Source organism: Pelophylax lessonae (assembly GCF_965119305.1).
Source record: "Pelophylax lessonae genome assembly, chromosome: 11".
Classification (NCBI taxonomy): Eukaryota; Metazoa; Chordata; class Amphibia; order Anura; family Ranidae; genus Pelophylax; species Pelophylax lessonae.
This window is the reverse complement of record NC_138778.1, coordinates 212,673,648-212,690,818: the sequence shown is the minus strand read 5'-3', so window position 1 is coordinate 212,690,818 and position 17,171 is coordinate 212,673,648. Positions and strand designations below refer to the sequence as shown.

At 47.3% G+C, this 17,171-nt stretch overlaps 1 protein-coding gene across 1 annotated transcript in view; it reads left to right on the top strand.

The window, feature by feature from the left end:
• The window catches only part of LOC309567495 (bactericidal permeability-increasing protein-like), a gene marked incomplete at its 3' end in the record, with an annotated part of 130,849 nt that overhangs the window by 90,670 nt on the left and 23,008 nt on the right, over positions 1-17,171 (top strand). The window contains exons 13-15 of the mRNA XM_082272882.1: positions 6,962-7,004; positions 9,763-9,823; positions 9,997-10,070. Coding sequence (XP_082129008.1) covers positions 6,962-7,004; positions 9,763-9,823; positions 9,997-10,070 — 178 coding nt within the window. The remainder of the gene's footprint in view (positions 1-6,961; positions 7,005-9,762; positions 9,824-9,996; positions 10,071-17,171) is intronic.

Here is a 17,171-nt window from a genome sequence, read left to right as displayed (position 1 = left end):
AATACTGGGAGAATATAGTCTGGTCAGATGGGACCAAAATTTAAGTCTTTGGATGCCATAATACACACCGTGTTTGGAGGTCAAAGGCACTGCACAAAACCTCAAAAACACCCCCATACCAACAGTGAAGTTTGAAGGTGGGACCATCATGGTGTGGGGCTGTTTTTAAGCATACAGCACTGGCAAACTTAATTTCATTGAAGGAAGGATGAATGGAAAAATGTACCAAGACATCCTTGATAAAAATCTGCTGCCATCTACCAGGATGATGAAGATGAAACAAGGATGGACAATTCAACAAGACGATGATCCCAAACACAAAGCCAAGCAAACTTGGAAGTTGGTTTCAAAGAAAGATAATAAAGCTGCTAGAATGGCCCAGCCAATCACCTGACTTGAATCCAATAGAAAATCTATGGAAAGAAGTAAAAATCAGAGTTCATAGAAGAGGCCCACAGAACCTTCAAGATTTGAAGACTTTGAGTGGAAAAATGGGTCAAAATCCAGTGGTGGCTGGTGCTCAAAATGTTTGGGGGGGGGCGCAAACAGAAAAATGTAATAGGCATTGCTTTGCGCCAAAAAACGCTGTAAAAAATTGCGTGACTTTGAGGTCGCAAAAGTGTGAAAGGGGCCTTCAGTAATTAAGGTATAGTGTGCCCCCTTTCAATGCAGAGAGACCAGCGTGCCCCCTTTCAATGCAGAGAGACCAGCGTGCCCCCTTTCAATGCAGAGAGACCAGCGTGCCCCCTTTCAATGCACAGTGACCAGCGTGCCCCCTTTCAATGCACAGTGACCAGCGTGCCCCCTATTAATGCACAGTGACCAGCGTGCCCCCTTTCAATGCACAGTGACCAGCGTGCCCCCTTTCAATGCACAGTGACCAGCGTGCCCTCTTTCAATGCACAGTGACCAGCCTACCTGCCCCCTTCAATGAAGTGACCAGCGTACATGCCCCCTTCAATGCAGTGACCAGCGTACATGCCCCCTTCAATGCAGAGATCAGCGTACATGCCCCCAATGCAGTGACCAGCATACATGCCCCCAATGCAGTGACCAGCTTACATGCCCCCAATGCAGTGACCAGCATACATGCCCCCAATGCAGTGACCAGCATACATGCCCCCAATGCAGTGACCAACGTACATTCCCCCAATGCAGTGACCAGCGTACATGCCCCCAATGCAGTGACCAACGTGCAGTGATCCAGATTTTTAGCTAGTCTGGGTTGAAGTGAGATCATCACTGTGCTGTGCGTAGCCTGTGCAGAGCTGTGGGAGGGGCCTGTGCAGAGCTGTGGGAGGGGCCCAACAGGCTGCACCCACTACAGGCTGTCTGCAGAAAACTACAAGAGGGGGGCGGAGACAAGACCAGTCACCCTGGTAAAGAAGAGAGTGCAGCCGTGAGCAGTCTATATTACAGGAAGTCTCGCACTGGATTACTGCACAGATCTGGAAGAAACACACAAAGCACACCAAGAGTCAAGTAACAATATACATAATGGATGTATTTAGACAATATTTGCTTATCTCGGAGCTCAGATTTAAGCCGGTGTTACTAGTGCATTGTAAAATCAATGCAGATCACTCGCTGCAGGTCCATTGGTGGCCTTTAAGTTGCTGATTGTAATACTATTATAGATTACTTCTTACATTCACTTCCTCTTTCTGACCAAATCCCACACTAATCACTCGCATCTGCGATTTAACGAGCGTTTTATATAACGATCGAATGAAAAGTTCCTCTTCATCAGCAGCCAAGAAAAGATCGATATGAACTTTCCCTGAACCAGCTCACGCATGTGTGAAAAGATATCAGACTGACCTACAGCAATTTCAACTTTTATCCTCTTCCTGCAAATGAAATATTGAGAGATTTGTGTCTATTAATAGTAAATGCCTTTTAGGAAATATGTTCAACTGTAACAGTACAATCTCGGGAAGGTGGATGAATGGGGCTGGAACCCTGAAATCTCTTTATATGTTTATTTTATATTATTGATATCATCCAATGGTATGGCTGCTCTATAATCTGAATATTGGGCTGGCAGATTCTGCACTCCAGAGGTTTCCTGTGATCGCCTTGAGTTGTTATAGGGATAAATGACCTGAAGCTCCACACTGTGATGTTCAAGCCCAGAGCAAGCTTATTCGAATGATAGACTGTTTAATGCATTTTAGGGATGTAGCTCCGCCCCTTCAGGAGTTGTTACTTGAACCAGCTGCTGATGGATGCTGTTCTATGAACTATAATAAATCCCAACTGTGTATCGATTGCCGAGTCAACATACACTGTTAAATTTTCTATAACCCTGATGAAGGGGGTTACTGCCCTGAACAAAATAACAGAGTGGCAAATGAGATTTAATCAGGGGCGTAACTACAGGGGTTGCAAGTGCAACCGGGCCCCATGCTCCAGGGAAGGGGCTCCTGTACACCCGGTTGGGGAGGGGGGGTGGGGGGACAGCATGTATAGAAATCATGGTCCTCCTTTTTCCTCCTGTAGCTGCAGGAGGAAAATTGAGGAGATTGGTTCCTCTGTATGCTGCCCCCGTCACTCCTCCTATCCAGTTCACTTGTGTTCTGCTGTCTCTGGGCCCCTGTGTGCTCCCTTGGTCCCCCCCCCCAACTGTGCTGCCCCCCCCTACCGTCCCCCCCGCCCCCCACTGTGCTCCCTTCCCTCTCCTGCCGGCTGCTGCAGGGGATGTGTCACAATAGAGAACCAGGAAGGGGTCGGTACATATGTAATTTACCAGCTCCTTCCTTTTCTGAATGGACAGAGTCATAGTCAGTGACATTGTAAAAAAGTAAAAATAAAATGATAATGTAGCAGGTCTTCCAGGCATTGGGCCTGATGTGGGTCTGCCATGGTTACCGGTTACTTCACCAACCCATGTGAGCTGCGACCCTGGGTGTGAGAAACGGGGAAATTGACAACTCCAGCATCTTTGTTTGGTTGTTTTATTGTATTTTTAGGGGATGGGAGAAGGGAATGAGTGGGATACTCCTTTGGCTCGACTATGTACAATTCTGGGACTTCTGTCTTCTGTCTTGACGCCAGCCGGCGCTAGCCAACGCTTACTGGCGCTTTGAACACACTGTAACTCTGAAAGCTGTGCTGGAACTCCGACTTAAGTCCAGAAGATCCAGGACTGTAGAATACTGAACTTCTGACACCACTTGCACTCAAAAGTCACTGACTACCCCCTCCAGCCTTGCACTGATTTGAGGTAGCTTGTTGTGAAATCCTGTATGGCTGCAACTCTCAACTGATGCACTCTCACTGTGCACTAACTCTTCATGGCCTAAACTGCAGGCGCCCCCTTTAACTCTTCAGGGTCCTCAACCTAGGTACCCCCTCTGTCACTTCAGGGTCCTCTGACCAAGTACCCCTTTTACAGCTAGCTGATACTTAGATCCTAGAACCTTCTCCGGAGTGGTCCCCTCTGACACTAGGCAAACCCCCAGGGGCAATCCTCAGTACTCACGACCTGTGTAGGCTTTCCAGGGACTTGACCCCTCTCGTTCTCTGCTGGTTATCGGCACACCGGATCCCCTAAGCTCAACTCAGCACTCTCTAAATTCTCAGGCAGCACCCAAGAAATCCCCTTCCTCTGACAGGAGGACATCCTCTCCCTCCTAAGACTCTGATTCCTGCCAAAGACGCTGAGTCATGCACCTCCCTCAAACTTATACCCACTCCCAGAATCCTTTGCAGCAGAATCTGCCTCCTGGGGTAGTTACAAGCCTGAATGTGTCCCTGATTGGGTTTCCTCCACTGCCCTATGAGAAGCCTCTCACAGAGCCAGTGGGGAGACTCCTCCCTCAGCAGACACACCTGGAAGCCATGACACCCTACCAAAAATAAATCATGGCCCTGCTGTTAGGCAGACAAGGCCCACTATGCATTTAACTAGCACCTACCTGTAGGGTGCTACAATAAAAAATAATACAATGAAAGTACCAAAAAATAAAAACTAGGCTTAAAAGGAAGGGCCTCGGCCAGGGGGTCCGGGGGGGAGGGGGTCCTTCATGGTTTCATGGTTGCACCAGGGCCCTAAAGGTTCTATTTACGCCTCTGGATTTAATGTAGAGAAATGTAAGGTATTACAGTTGGGGGCAAAAATCATAAACGCAAATTATGCTCTAGGGGCGGAACCTCTGGGGGAATCCAGGATGGAGAAGGATTTGGGGGTTCTAGTTGAAGATAGACTAAGTATTGGCATGCAATGTCAAGCTGAAGCTGTCAAATCCTGCAGAACATTAGCATGCATAAGGAAAGGGATATATTCCAGAGATAAAACTATAATCCTTCCACTTTATAAAACTCTGGTCCGGCCACATCTGGAGTATTCTGCCCAGTTCTGGTCGCCAGTACTCAGAAAGGATGTGCTGGAACTGGAGAGAGTCCAAAGAAGGGCAACTAAACTAATTAGGGGATTGGAGGACCTTAATTATGAGGAGCGATTACAAGCGCTTAATTTATTCTCCTTGTAGAGGAGACGCCTGAGAGGGGACATGATAGTAATTTACAAATACCTCAATGGCGATCCTAGCATAGGTAGAAAACGATTTAGTCCCAAGGAGTGCAAGAGGACACGTGGCCACACAATGAGATTCAAGGAGAGGTGGTTTAACATTAAGCTGCGTAAGGGGTTCTTCACTGTAAGGGCAGTGAGAATGTGGAGCTCTCTTCCACAATTGGTGGTAGCTGCGGGGAGTATGGGTACTTTTAAAAGTCTCTTGGACGTACATCTCACAGATCCCAACATTCAGGGTTATGGTAAATGATCAGGCCACTGACACACACATCTGTACAGGTTGAACTGGATGGACTGATGTCTTTATTCAACCTCAACTACTATGTAACGATATAACTATGTAACTATGAAACATGTTGGCTTTATAAACAATCTGTCGTTGGGATAAACTTGTATTTGGATTTGAATGACAGGATGTGGTGCTTCAAAAACAGATTCACTCACGCATTACAATACAAGACAGGCTCAGAAAACCTGGAATGTCCTGCAAATTTTAACCAATTTTAGCCAGTTTTTTCTGTTATGGATCAGTGGTCTCTAAAATGTTGCCCAGTGGCCACACGTGGCCCTTTGCTTGCCTTTATCCAGCCCTGTTGGCACTATTTCTCCCACTAATACAACACGCTATTCTGCCATCTAAAAACCAAAGACTGGGCACCATTTTTTCCACTGACACCAATAATGGAGCATTATTCCACCCTATGATGCCACGGATGTCAATACTCACTCACCCTTGCATAGTTGGGTGTCTCGTTGCCAACATCCCAATTATAGCACAATAGGAGAACCCCCTATGGGTTATGGGACTTTAAGGCCAAGGAGAACTCCACAAACACATATATGGGGCACTACTCCCCCTTAGTACCAAATCTGGCAATGTTTACTCCCACTGATACCAGGGAAATGTTTGCTTCCACTGATACCAGGGAAATGTTTGCTTCCACTGACAGCCAAGCCTGAGACCTTATCTACTCCCACTGGCCGCAGTCCAGGTCTTCTAAAGTCTGAAGGACAATAAACTGGCCCTTTATTTGGAAAGTTTGGAGACCCTTGTTATAGATGAATAAAGGTTTGTTTCCTGTTCTAAAAACATACCTGTAGACTCTGAATAACACCAGACATCGCAGTAGCCCAGTAATGTTTATATTTTGGCCTTAGGCTTGACTTTATACCACAAGAGGTACCAAGTAAAGATTTTGTGTAGGGCATTGTTTCTTGAAGTGGTGGGAGGCGAGTACCATGGCACTGGTGGGATGGAGAAGGAGGGGGTAGGTGTAAGTGAATTCTGCCACTGTGGATAGCATGGCTAACCAGATCTACATCACTAAGAGATCACATTCAGAATCTCATAGTGATCTGATAGGGTGAAGAACAGATAGAAAAAGATGTCTGCGGCAGGGAAATTTGGGGGCCATATTGCCCATGTTGTATTTCAATATATTGCTATATTGCTCTTGTAAATGATTGTATGACATTTGGATGCAGCCATATGCTAGTTATTTATTTTTTGCATATATATATATATATATATATATATATATATATATTTATGTATTTATATATATTTATGTATTTATATATATTTATGTATTTATATATATATATATATATATATATATATATATATATATATATATATATATTTATATATTTATTTATTTTTATTTTTTTTTACATAGGTTTATTTGGTGTATCAGTGGTTTATTTACCAGTTTTTGGATGCTGCATCCAAACTAATCTGGCTATAGTGATATTAAAAACAACAGAATCGGGTTATATGTAGCATACAAACACTTGCATTTAAAAATATGCAAGTGTATATAACAAAATATAGAATAAAAATAATACATCCATGCATAGGATATGGGGCCTCTATGTAGCGGATGAATCCACTTAATGGGGACCCAGAAAGCAAAAAAAAAAAAAAAAAAAAAAAGCATCACCTGCATCCTGGGCTCACATTACTTCTGGACCATGTGGTGCTCACATGTCCAAACGTCCAGGAGGAGAGATCACCTGCCTGCTAGAAGAGGAAGTTACCATGTCCTCAGTACATAAGTCAGGAGCAGTGCTGGGACAAGGTCATCCCAGCGCCCAGGGTAAAGATGCCAAACTGCGCCCACCCTTCCCATTAGGGTCAGGGTGCCCCCCTCATCCCTACAAAAACCATTGCGCCCTGGGCAGCCGTCTCTCCTGCCCACCCCGTGTCCCAGCCCTGGTCAGGAGACTACATGATTAAAGGTATTTCTCAAAAAGAAATATCTGATTTATCTTCTGAAGGGTTACTGTTTTTTTTTGTTGGTATGTTTGCGTGCTTGTTATTGTTTTCTTTAAAAAAAAAAAAACCCCTCCAAGCTAATTTTTCCAAAGCGAAGTGTGTAAGTTTTGGATGTCCACCTCAGTCTTCTTTTTTCTTTTTTACAGTTTCTCGCTTACCTTGGTTCAGTCCAGTGTGGGAACGGTAAAGGTAAGTTAGTTCCATGTTTCTACACTGGGCATTGTTGAGATAGAAATACACTATGTAGCAAGATTTCCAGGCCTGTGGCCTGATGTGGGTCTGCCATTGTTACCGGTTACCTCTCCAGCCCATGTGAGCTGCGACCCTGGGTGTGAGAACTGAGACATTGACAACTACGGCATCTTTGTTTTGTTGTTTTATTGGATTTAAGGGGATGGGAGAAGGGAATGAGTGGGATACTCCTTTAGGCTCAACTAATTACAATTGGGACTTAATTCTAGAAAAATGCCCGTCAAAGCTCCTTAACACTGAGAACACACTGTAGCTTGATAGAAGTGCTGAATCCTCGACTATAAGTCCAGAAGACCTAGGACTGGGAATTGTAGAATTACTGACACTGCTGCACTGCAAAGTCACTGAATACTCCCCTCCCGCCTTGCACTGGCTTGAGGTAGTACGTTGTAGGTTTCTGTGAAGCTGCAACTGTTAATTGACACACACTGTACACTTCAGGGCCCAACTGCAGGTGCCCCCTTTAACTTGAATTCTTCGGGGTTCACTGACTATGTACCCCCCTCTGTAACTTCAGGGTCCTCAACCTAGGTACCCCCTTTCAGCTAGCTGGCACTGGATCCCAGAACCTCTTCCGGAGTGGTCCTCTCTGACTCTGGCAGACCCCCCCCAGGGGCAATCCTCAGTACTCATGACCTGTGTAGGCTTCCCTGGGACTGGACCCCTCTCACGCTCCGCAGGCTCTTGGCACACCGGATCCGCTCAGCTCAGCTCAACACTCTCTGGATCCTCAGACGACACCCCGAGACATCCACCTTCCTCAGACAGGAGGAGAGACAGCCGCACTCTTCCTCCTGGGACTCTGCTCCCACCAAAGACATCCTGTCACGCACTTCCCCCAAACTTATACCCACTCCCAGAATCCTTTGCAGCACAATCTGCCTTCTGGGGTAGCTACAAGCTTGGATGTGTCCCCTGATTGGGCTTTCCATACTGCCTCTCATAGGAGCCAGTGAGGATACTTCTCCCCTCAGCAGGCACATCTGGAAGCCATGACACCCTACTAAATAACTACGCAACCAGGTGAGGACTACAAAGACAAGTGTGTCTTGCCTACAGTCAAGTATGATGGTGGGATTGTCATGGTCTGGGGCTGCATGAGTGCTGCCAGCACTGGGGAGCTACAGTTCATTGAGGGAACCATGAATGCCAACATGTACTGTGACATACTGAGGCAGAGCATGATCCCCTCCCTTCGGAGACTGGGCCGCAGGGAAGTATTCCAACACAATAACGACCCCAAACACACCTCCACGACAACCATTGCTATGCTAAAGAAGCTGAGGGTAAAGGTGATGGACTGGCCAAGCATGTCTTCAGACCTAAACCCTATTGAGCATCTGTGGGACATCCTCAAATGGAAGGTGGAGAAGCGCAAGGTCTCTAACATCCACCAGCTCCGTGATGTCGTCATGGAGGAGTGGAAGAGGACTCCAGTGGCAACCTGTGAAGCTCTGGTGAACTCCATTCTCAGGAGGGTTAAGGCAGTGCTGGAAAGTAATGGTGGCCACACAAAATATTGACACTTTGGGCCCAATTTGGACATTTCTACTTAGGGGTTTACTCACTTTTATTGACAGCGGTTTAGACATTAATGGGTATGTGTTGAATTATTTTGAGGGGACAGCAAATTTACACTGTTATACAAGCTCCACAGCAGGGCCGAAGTGGGACTTAATTTCAGCCCTGGAGTTTCATGCCTTAGACCGGCCCACTTAAGTTCACGACTGACTATATTAAAATAATGTAATTAAAACCTCAGAATATAAGTTTGCAATGGCTGCGGACATGGTACAGGAGAATGCAGGGCTGCGGGCATGGTACAGGAGAATGCGGGGCTGCGGACATGGTACAGGAGAATGCGGGGCTGCGGACATGGTACAGGAGAATGTGGGGCTGTGGGCATGGTACAGGAGAATGCAGGGCTGTGGGCATGGTACAGGAGAATGCAGGGCTGCGGACATGGTACAGGAGAATGCAGGGCTGCGGGCATGGTACAGGGGAATGCAGGGCTGTGGGCATGGTACAGGAGAATGCAGGACTGTGGGCATTGTACAGGAGAATGCAGGCTGCGGACATAGTACAGGAGAATGCGGGGCTGCGGGCATGGTACAGGAGAATGCGGGGCTGCGGACATGGTACAGGAGAATGCGGGGCTGCGGACATGGTACAGGAGAATGCGGGGCTGCAGGCATGGTACCGGATTATGCGGGGCTGCGGGCATGGTACCGGAGAATGCGGGGCTGCGAGCATGGAACAGGAGAATGCAGGGCTGCGGACATGGTACAGGAGAATGCAGAGCTGTGGGCATTGTACAGGAGAATGCAGGGCTGTGGGCATTGTACAGAAGAATGCAAGGCTGCAGACATGGTACGGGAGAATGCAGGGCTGCGGACATGGTACAGGATAATGCGGGGCTGCAGGCATACTACAGGAGATGCAGTGCTGCGGGCATGGTACAGGTGTACTGCTGCCATATTGTGGTATTTTCTCCCATTCGCAAATTCAATCAGCAGAGAACATAGCCTGAGAATATTCCATTTGCCCCATTCTATTTATTTTTTTTTTTGGAAAGAGACTGTATAAGTGGTGACAATGTAGATAATACATACTGTTTACAAATTTTACAGATTTGTGACTCTGTTGTGCATTGTAGAATTTAGTAATAAAGCTATTTTCCCCCTTTTGTCTGTAGGTGGATGCCATGCAGAATACACTGAACATTGCCCTGAAAATACTACTTCCATTCCTGAATGGTGGGTTGGCCCCCAATTGTTTTTTCTTCCATTTGAATGCATTAGGATTGAGGAAAAATCTTGCAAATGTTTGTTCGATATTTAAATAATATGCATGGTGGCGGTGGGCATTATCCAATTGATCCAGAATCTCTTGATATGACCTTTGACCTTTCTGCCTAATCTGTTTATAGGACGCCTCAAGAATATCATTCCTCTGCCTGTGAATATGTTCCGCCTCCAGAATCCTGTAGTTCGCGTTATGCAGGTAAAGACTTGAGGTCTCTCTTATCAAAGTGTCTAAAATAAGAATTGTTCCAATTTTGCTCCGAGAAACTGGATTTCCCCTCACTTTCTGTCCTGCTGACAATGGGTACATCGGGCAAAAAGTAAAAGAAAAATTGCAACAGAGCCGTAAAAATCTGGCTGCAGCCTTACCCTACTCCAAGGGCCCGTTTACATGTGCATGATGGGAGTGGGTCCCTCTGAGACTACGTCGTATACTGGAGTTGGAGGAAAGGGCTGTTCCTCAACATGATAAGAAGTACGCCCCCCCACTTGGGCTCCAGTTTACTGCCCCTTTCATTCTTGGTATTTTTCACCAACACCCAGTCCCCTGGTCACAACTGCTGTTCCTCTAGGGCAGAATCTTTGGCCAAATCCTTGTGTCTATCCAATACCACATGTTTGGCTTTTTGTATCCAATCCCAATGTTCCTGCACCCAGCTGCTAGGCATCTGGGGGGCAAAATCTCTGGAGAACCCAGTAGGAGGTCTACCGGTAGCTGGCCATATCGCCTGTACATCAGGAAGAAGAGCATGTGGCCTGTGGCGCAATAGACCGTGTTGTTGTAGGCTCACACGACGGCCCCCCCACATGGTGCCCTTGTTCGAGAGTCTGTAACATGCCCAGCAGGGTCTGGTTGAACCATTCACAAGTTCTATTTCCCTGTGGGTGGTAAGGAGTGGTATGCGACTTCTGGATACCACGGAGGCGGCAGCGAAAGGAAGCATTCGAGATCCTTCTCCTGAATCAGTATCTATTCCTCACGGTTGTGGATTTTGGAGGGCTCCGCCTGTGGGACCGGGACTGTGACTTGCTCCTTGAGGGAGCACAAGGTGGCTGCTGTGGGCAGGCCAGGGGCTACCTCGATTTTCCTCCTGGCTAGAGTTCACATCCTTCCCAGGGAGTTCAACTGGATAGCAGCACAGAGCATCTGCGTGCCCATTAAGCTGCCCAGGCTTGTAGTGGATATTATACTTGAACTGTACCAGTCAAGAAACCCACCTTTGCTCCAACACCCCCAGTTTCGCCGTGTCCAATAAGCAAGGATATTGTTTTCAATCAAGACCCCTATATCCACACCTGCGAGGTACTCTGCAAACTTCTCAGACTGGTGCCAGCATCTATAATTTGAAGTAGTTGTAATTGTGGGGGTTTTCTCAGTGGGCCACAGGCTGCGGCTCACATAGGCAATCACTCGTTCACAGCCGTCCTGCACTTGAGCCAGGACAGTTCCCAGGCCTTGTAAGCTCCCATCTGTATACATTCAGAAAGGCTTTAAGGAGTCTGCATAGGCCAATAAAGGTGCCAAAGTCAACATTTGTTTAGGAGTTTCAAAGGAATGTTGCTGAGGGTCCTGCCACTGGGCTTAGATGGAGGGTGGGGATCTGGAGGGGCAGCTATTTGATGAACTTAGGGATAGTATCCCACCAGTCCTAAGAAGGAGCTTAGCTCAGTGACAGTCTGTAGGGGGTGCTGGTCCTGTACAGCCTGGATCTTAGATGGGTCCAAGCTTTTATAATGTGTCCTAGGTACTAGACACTCTGTCTCATAAAACAACATTTACTGGGCTTGAGTTTCAAATCGTTCTGTGTTAGGTGGGTGAACACCCAGTCCAAGTGCTTAATGTGGTCCTCAAAAGTTTCGGAGAAAATAATGATATTGTCCAAGTAGCCTAGCATAGTCTCAAAGCTGAAGCCTCCCAGGCATGTCCCAATTTGGTGCTAGAATGTGCTGGGGGTATTACTAAGCTCCAAGGGCATGCCATATTAAACTTGAATAGTCCCCGGGGGGGGGGGGGGGGGGGTTGACAGATGCAGTCATTTCACGATCTTAGTCTCTCACTGGAACTTGCCAGAATCCACTTGCCAAGTCAAGGGTGGAAAAAATACTTGGCTTGGCCGAGTGCCATAAGTGACTCCTCCACCTGGTAGGCATCCCGGTATAGACAAACTTAGGCCCCCACTGGAGGGAGTATCATATTAGGAGAGAGATATCCAGGAGAGAGACCAGATGGATCTACCAGTTACAAAACTTATAGACCCCCATGGCCTGAATGTAGATTGGGATATTAACTGTTTTTTGAATAATAAATGATTCCCATTCTGCAAATTGGGTTTTGTTTTGTTTTTTTTATAATACCTCTGTGACGGTACTAGCCGTCACTATGGGTGACGGATCACCCTGTCCCTGGGTTGTAAACCCCTTTGTGTCATTTTCTTATGAGTTTGGGACATTGCATTTTATTTTCCCTTTATTCATCCTCTGAACAACTGACTCATGGCATTGAGTTAATGTAATGTAATGTTACAACCCATCCCCCCCCCCCCTCCTGTTTCTGTGTCTAAGTGTGTGGATTCATGGCAGACAATGGTCTGAGTTGGAGACATCTCTCCGCAGGGGGTGTGTATTAAGACTGCTTGTTTCAAATGTACAAATGTTCAGTTCTCATTGGTTGGTTCCCTTCCCCCCCTTCTGTGGAAAGGCTAAGGGGAGTTTCCCTAACTGTATGTAAAACTGTTGTCTTGGAATGTAATAGACAGTTTAAGCTCTGCATGTTTAACCCTCAACACCTGTGTGGATTGTCTCGTGATTGAGGGGTTACGGGCTGGATATGGCTTCTCTGCAGGCTGTGGGTGCGTTTGGAGGACAGGAGACACAGATCCGGCGGATGTGCCCACCTGGGGTACAAAGATCCGTTACATTGGTTGGCAGCGGTGGGATGTCTCCTGCAGTCCAGGACATCCAAACCACCACCAGGATTCAAGATCTGGGCAGCTGCCGAGGAGTGATACGGGGACCAGCCAGCATGAGAGCGGAGTTCGGGAGGAGGCTGCAAGGCATGTGGAAGCACCATCGGGGACCAGCGACAGAGCACACCAGGCTCGGCTGGGAGGATGTGATCCGCCGGCAACTCTGGCATGAGGCACTAAGCCACGAGCGGCACCATCAGGGGAAGATCCTTCCCTCCTCAACAGAGATGTACTGGAAGCAGTACCGTGCGCGAGAGGTGTTCCTGAGGGAACGACCGCGAGATGAAGGGAAGACGGAGCTCGGAAGATTGGTCCAGGAGGAAATGAGGCTGGACGCCAGCTACAGAGCCCTCCGGTGGTTCGCGGCTCAACTGTGGCCAGGTACAGCAGATGGCAGCCCGACAGAAGGCGTTGGCTATGGCGGCGTGGGGCTGCTCCATCAAAAAATGTACGGAGACCCAGACTTTGGGAGCGATGAGGAGTGGCGGCTGGAACACATTCTGGATTTCCGAGATGAGGTGCTGAACCTCCCCGACGAGGCGTGTGACCTGGAGGAATTGGAGTTCCTGGTTGAGCAGGAATGGGAGCTCGAGATTGCCTACAAGCGGCTGTTTGACGGTGATCAGCAGCCTGGCATGGCTCCCGTTGCCTGGGACTGTCCGAGAGAAATAGCAGACAGTCACGAAGATGAGAAGCAAATGGGGCCAGGGGTGACCCTGCGTTTTCCCGTACTAACTGCAATGGAAGAAGCAGCGATGATACAGAGGGCACTGCGAGCGCTAGAATGCCGGCTGGTCCCCGTATCACTCCTCGGCAGCTGCCCAGATCTTGAATCCTGGTGGTGGTTTGGATGTCCTGGACTGCAGGAGACATCCCACCGCTGCCAACCAATGTAACGGATCTTTGTACCCCAGGTGGGCACATCCGCCGGATCTGTGTCTCCTGTCCTCCAAACGCACCCACAGCCTGCAGAGAAGCCATATCCAGCCCGTAACCCCTCAATCACGAGACAATCCACACAGGTGTTGAGGGTTAAACATGCAGAGCTTAAACTGTCTATTACATTCCAAGACAACAGTTTTACATACAGTTAGGGAAACTCCCCTTAGCCTTTCCACAGAAGGGGGGGAAGGGAACCAACCAATGAGAACTGAACATTTGTACATTTGAAACAAGCAGTCTTAATACACACCCCCTGCGGAGAGATGTCTCCAACTCAGACCATTGTCTGCCATGAATCCACACACTTAGACACAGAAACAGGAGGGGGGGGGGGGGGATGGGTTGTAACATTACATTACATTAACTCAATGCCATGAGTCAGTTGTTCAGAGGATGAATAAAGGGAAAATAAAATGCAATGTCCCAAACTCATAAGAAAATGACACAAAGGGGTTTACAACCCAGGGACAGGGTGATCCGTCACCCATAGTGACGGCTAGTACCGTCACATCTCTTCCCCCCCAAAGGTAGACTAATCCAGGTACTAGACCTCCAACTGGTCTGTGCCTGAATTAGTCGGGTAACAAATCCCAAAAAGAGTCAATGTCTGTTTGCCTGGATAATTCGTCGGCGTTGCTTCCCAGGGCAGTAGTGGATGGTAAAGTCAAAAGGCTGCAGCGCCAAACTCCAGTATCTTCTGGCCCATAGTCTGTCGGTAGGAGGCTTGCGCACAGTCCCCTCCAAAACACACAGTGACAGTGGGTTCTGTCACAACCTCTATATAGTCGTCCTGATTTAAGAGGTCCATATTGGTAGTTATTTTTCATATTTTTTCTCATACATGTGATGTGTGTCATTGGTCCCTTCAGTTTGGGTTCACACATATGCGATGTGTGAACCAGCGCCAATCCTGTGCGGGTACCTGCATCACATCTAACTCGCAGGCAGTTCGCACTGCACTCTGCAAACCACTTCAGGTGTCAATAGAAAGTTAATGACTTAATGACCTAGATCGGTTCGCAGATCGTAGTGCAAACTGTGAAATGGTACAGAAATCGGATTGCATTAGTGTGAACATCCATGCGATCAGATTCCAGTGCGGACCAAAAAAAGGGTCCTTTACCATTTTGGTCCGAATGCAATGCAAATTCATCCATACAAAGTGTATAGCTGAATTTGCATTGCATGTGATCTGCACAGCAATGCGGTGCGAATAACATGTGATGTCTGTGTTCGTAGCAGTGTGAACCCAGCCTCAGTCTAAGGTTTATTAAGCAACTTTTACATCATACTTTTGGTATTTATATATGCTTACTTTTTGTAAACAAGTGCAACAAGTGCTCCTGCTTTTTAAATATGTATTTTTATTAATTATTTCTAATTGTTTTTTTTTTATTTTTGGCATCAAGTGCCATTTTTGTTTTTGAACACTAGAGGAGGCTCAGTGGGAATTTTTCTATATATTTTCCCCCTCGAGGAACTCTAGAGGAAACCCCTATAATTGACTTGTATTACCATCAGGTGTTTTATAACCTTCCCTATATAAGTTTATTGCACGATTCACGACGTCTGGCCAGTTCCCTTGATGATGCTGTCTCCAGCAAAAACTGTCAGGCAGAGCCTAAGGACATGTACCAGTTTTTCCAGGCATTGGGCCTGATATGCCATTGTTACCGGTAACACTTCCAACACATTTAAGTTGAATACCCAAGTGTGAGATTGGAGACAATCACCATTCCGGCATCTTTGGTTTGTTTTGTTTATTTTGTAATGGGGATGGGAGAAGAGAATGAGTGGGATACTCCTCTGGCTCAACTAGGTAATACTGGGACACTTTACAGAAAAATGCTTTTTAGCGCTGTCTTGACGCCAGCTGGATGCCGACCAACGCTGATTGGCGCTTGAAAAATACTGTTTGCTGAACTTGTGCTAGAACTTGACTTTAACACTCTGGTGAACTCACAAGATCCTGAGCTGTAACTGCTTGTGCTGCTGCAACTCTTAACACTGTACACATTCACTCGTCAGGGTCCTCTCACTAAGCACCCCCTCTGACACTTCAGCGTCCTCTCACTAGGCACCCCCTCTGACACTTCAGCATCCTCTCACTAGGCACCCCCTCTAACACTTCAGCGTCCTCCCACTAGGCACCCCCTCTAACACTTCAGGGTCACACTGGCACCCCCTTTACTGCTAGCTAGCTCCTGGATCCCCTAGACCTTCACCGGAGTGGTCTCCTCTCAGCTAGGCAGACCCCTAGGGGTAGTTCACAGTACTCACGTACTGGGAATGCTTTCCTGGAACTGGACCCCCTCAACTCCGCTGGTCCTCGGCACACCGCATCCTCTCTGCAGCTCAGCTCAGCGCTCTCTGTCCCCTCAGGCAAGCCACCTGAGACACACGATCCTTCTGACAGGAGGAGAGACACCCGTACTCTCCCTCTTGGTACTCTGCTTCCCGCCAAAGACCTGCGTCATGCATTCCCCTCAAACTTATACCCACTCCCAGAATCCTGTGCGGCAGAATCTGCCTTTCTGGGGTAGATACAAGCTTGGATGTGCCACTGATTGGGTTTCCTCCACTGCCCAATGAGAACCCTCTCAAGGAGCTAGTGGGGAGACTCCCCAGTCTCAATAGCAACAACTGGGAGACATGACTGCCCAGCTGAAAATCATGGCCCTGCTGTTTGGCAGCCAAGGCCCACTATACTTTTGCCTAGAACCTACCTTGTAGGGTGCTACATACGGTAAGACAAAAATCCAGTTTTGTTTATTAGATATGTTTTATAGCAGAAAGTAAAAAATATTGTTTTTTTTTTCAAAATTGTCTGCATTTTTTTGTTAATAGCGCAAAAAATAAAAACCACAGAGGTGATTACATACCACCAAAAGAAAGCTCTACTTGTGGGGAAAAAAAGGACATCAATTGTATTTGGGTACAGTGTCGCACGACTGCGCAGTTGTCAGTTAAATTAACTCAGTGCCGTATCGCAAAAAATAGCCTGGTCATAAAGATTGGGGGGGGGGGGGGGGTTGGACCTTCTGGGGTTCATGTGCAGCAGAATGTTGTAAAGCCTGACCTTGGTTTCCTCTCTTCCTCCAGGGGTACGTAGTGATCATGACGGACCTGCAGGCAACTCTGTCCTCTCTGGACTTCAGCAAGCTCTTCGAAGGACAACGCTTCAAACTTTTTGGGTTAAAGGAATTATATGTGGGGTGAATATACTGGAGGTATATCCCTCGCACCAATGGGTGTTTTTTAATTGAAGAATTAAAACTATACATTTGAAATTAAGCAGCTGCTATAGTAAAAATGTGAAGTGAAAGTGTATAGCCTCAGATTGGGGGCTACCTACAGCGTTTGCTAATTGGTGGTGTAAACCTAAATTAACA